Source organism: Symsagittifera roscoffensis, chromosome 4 (genome assembly GCF_963678635.1).
Source record: "Symsagittifera roscoffensis chromosome 4, txSymRosc1.1, whole genome shotgun sequence".
NCBI lineage: Eukaryota > Metazoa > Xenacoelomorpha > Acoela > Convolutidae > Symsagittifera > Symsagittifera roscoffensis.
The window spans coordinates 38,907,478-38,909,999 of record NC_087065.1 but is presented as its reverse complement, the minus strand read 5'-3'; the positions used below and the strand labels follow the sequence as shown (position 1 = coordinate 38,909,999).

Below are 2,522 nucleotides of genomic sequence, written 5' to 3'. Positions count from 1 at the left end.
AAAGTACCAACAAAAATCAACGACCATTTTAATACTTTTTTCCAATAATAAATCTCCAAAATAAACATTGAAAATTTATCAACCATCATGCTGTAAAGTTAACCAGCTCAAAGATACTGAATGCAATTTAAAAGCAAACGGTTTATGACATTTTTTAATGAATATAGATAAAAGATTAAAGCATTGTTTTAAAGCAGCATGCTTAGTTTGTTTTGAGAGTACAGGAAAAAAAGTTCAATGCAAATAAAAAGTTGCTTCACAGCATGCTATCAAATACTCAATTTTTATCACATCAGTTGTAAATAAAATCGTTTATCAAAACCTGCTTTGACGAGAAATAGAGGCATTTTAACTGTCACCATTTTCTTGGCATGGCATTCGAAGCCAAAACTCCTCCAACACAGCAATCATTGCTGTAATCATTTAAACAGTCTGAGAAAGCTACCAGCTTCTACCTGGATTCTCCGGTGAGCCGTGAAAGTCAGAATATGTTCATTTTGGCTTAGAATTGGTTTGTTGTTTAGTTGTTCTTCAGTTGAAAAAAGAAAAAAAAATGAGATTGGGACTTGGAGCCTTCGCTGTGTTGCTTCTCGCTTGTCTCGTCGAAGGTTAGTAGTTTTTGTCACATAAAGTTGCACTAAAGAATTAAAAACGAAAAATCATTTAAAAAAGTCAAAACGAGCATAGAAAAAATTATGTTAAAAATTTTGGAATTGAATTTATTTTTGTTTCAGCAAACAAACATCACAACCATAAACGATCGTTTCCAAAGTTTTCATTCAGAGATGAAAAACACTCCAGCGAGGCACGAAAAACTGATAAGTTAAAAACGCGAGAAGCGGCGAAAGGCAGTGGCTTCGTGAGGCGAGACGAAGATGCGGAGGAACGAGGAGCGGCGAAAGGCAGTGGCTTCGTGAGGCGAGACGAAGAAGCGGAGGAACGAGGAGCGGCGAAAGGCAGTGGCTTCGTGAGGCGAGACGAAGTTGCGGAGGAACGAGGAGCGGCGAAAGGCAGTGGCTTCGTGAGGCGAGACGAAGATGCGGAGGAACGAGGAGCGGCGAAAGGCAGTGGCTTCGTGAGGCGAGACGAAGATGCGGAGGAACGAGGAGCAGCGAAAGGCAGTGGCTTCGTCAGGCGAGACGAAGATGCGGAGGAACGAGGAGCGGCGAAAGGCAGTGGCTTCGTGAGGCGAGACGAAGATGCGGAAGAACGAGGAGCGGCGAAAGGCAGTGGCTTCGTGAGGCGAGACGAAGATGCGGAGGAACGAGGAGCGGCGAAAGGCAGTGGCTTCGTGAGGCGAGACGAAGATGCGGAGGAACGAGGAGCGGCGAAAGGCAGTGGCTTCGTGAGGCGAGACGAAGATGCGGAGGAACGAGGAGCAGCGAAAGGCAGTGGCTTCGTCAGGCGAGACGAAGATGCGGAGGAACGAGGAGCGGCGAAAGGCAGTGGCTTCGTGAGGCGAGACGAAGATGCGGAGGAACGAGGAGCAGCGAAAGGCAGTGGCTTCGTCAGGCGAGACGAAGATGCGGAGGAACGAGGAGCGGCGAAAGGCAGTGGCTTCGTGAGGCGAGACGAAGTTGCGGAGGAACGAGGAGCGGCGAAAGGCAGTGGTTTCGTCAGGCGAGACGAAGATGCGGAGGAACGAGGAGCGGCGAAAGGCAGTGGCTTCGTGAGGCGAGACGAAGATGTGGAGGAACGAGGAGCGGCGAAAGGCAGTGGCTTCGTGAGGCGAGACGAAGTTGCGGAGGAACGAGGAGCGGCGAAAGGCAGTGGTTTCGTCAGGCGAGACGAAGATGCGGAGGAACGAGGAGCGGCGAAAGGCAGTGGCTTCGTGAGGCGAGACGAAGATGCGGAGGAACGAGGAGCGGCGAAAGGCAGTGGCTTCGTGAGGCGAGACGAAGATGCGGAGGAACTAGAAGCCGCAAAAGGCAGTTGGCCGTTAAAACGAGGAGAAATTGCGGAACGAAAAGCAGATAAAAGCATTTCCGGACTGCTGGAGAGAAGGCGAGCATCGCATCGGCTGCAAGAAAAGCGCGACCAGCAAAAAATTATGCAAAGAGATCCAAACAACAGACGAATGGCTTCTGATGCTCAGAGGAGAATGGTGGGACCTCGTGGATTTCATAATCATAAAAGAGATCACTAGATATTAAACAAATACACAAAAAGTGGCTGGCTGTGAAAAGAAAAATTATACGATCTTGTTAAATATACGCTACCATTCATTTTCGTCAAAGAACTAATGTCAATTTATAGTTCACATTAAGAAACTTATGTGTAATGTCAACTTTCTATTTTCATTTGTCATGATTTGAGTTTTTCTACAAATCCCTGACGCAGTGAAGTTATTACTCAATTGTAATTTATACCTGCGTCTGATTTCGATTCAATAAACTTGTACATAATTTCTTGTCAGTTTTGTGTAAATGGAAAAATGATCATTTTCAATCATAATTTTTCTACTTAAGATACACTGATAGCCTGAAAAAAACTATTAAGGGCAGAAAGAATTAAGCAAATTA

The 2,522-nt window shown here is 45.8% G+C and overlaps 1 protein-coding gene across 1 annotated transcript; it reads left to right on the top strand.

Moving 5' to 3' along the window:
• The first annotated feature begins 238 nt into the window (after window positions 1-238).
• Window positions 239-2,146, top strand: LOC134844873 (uncharacterized). The gene is made up of 2 exons (XM_063861691.1): window positions 239-608; window positions 735-2,146. Exons 1-2 carry the CDS (start codon window positions 554-556, stop codon window positions 2,144-2,146), a joined length of 1,467 nt encoding a protein of 488 aa, XP_063717761.1. The 5' UTR covers window positions 239-553.
• The last annotated feature ends 376 nt before the right edge of the window (window positions 2,147-2,522 follow it).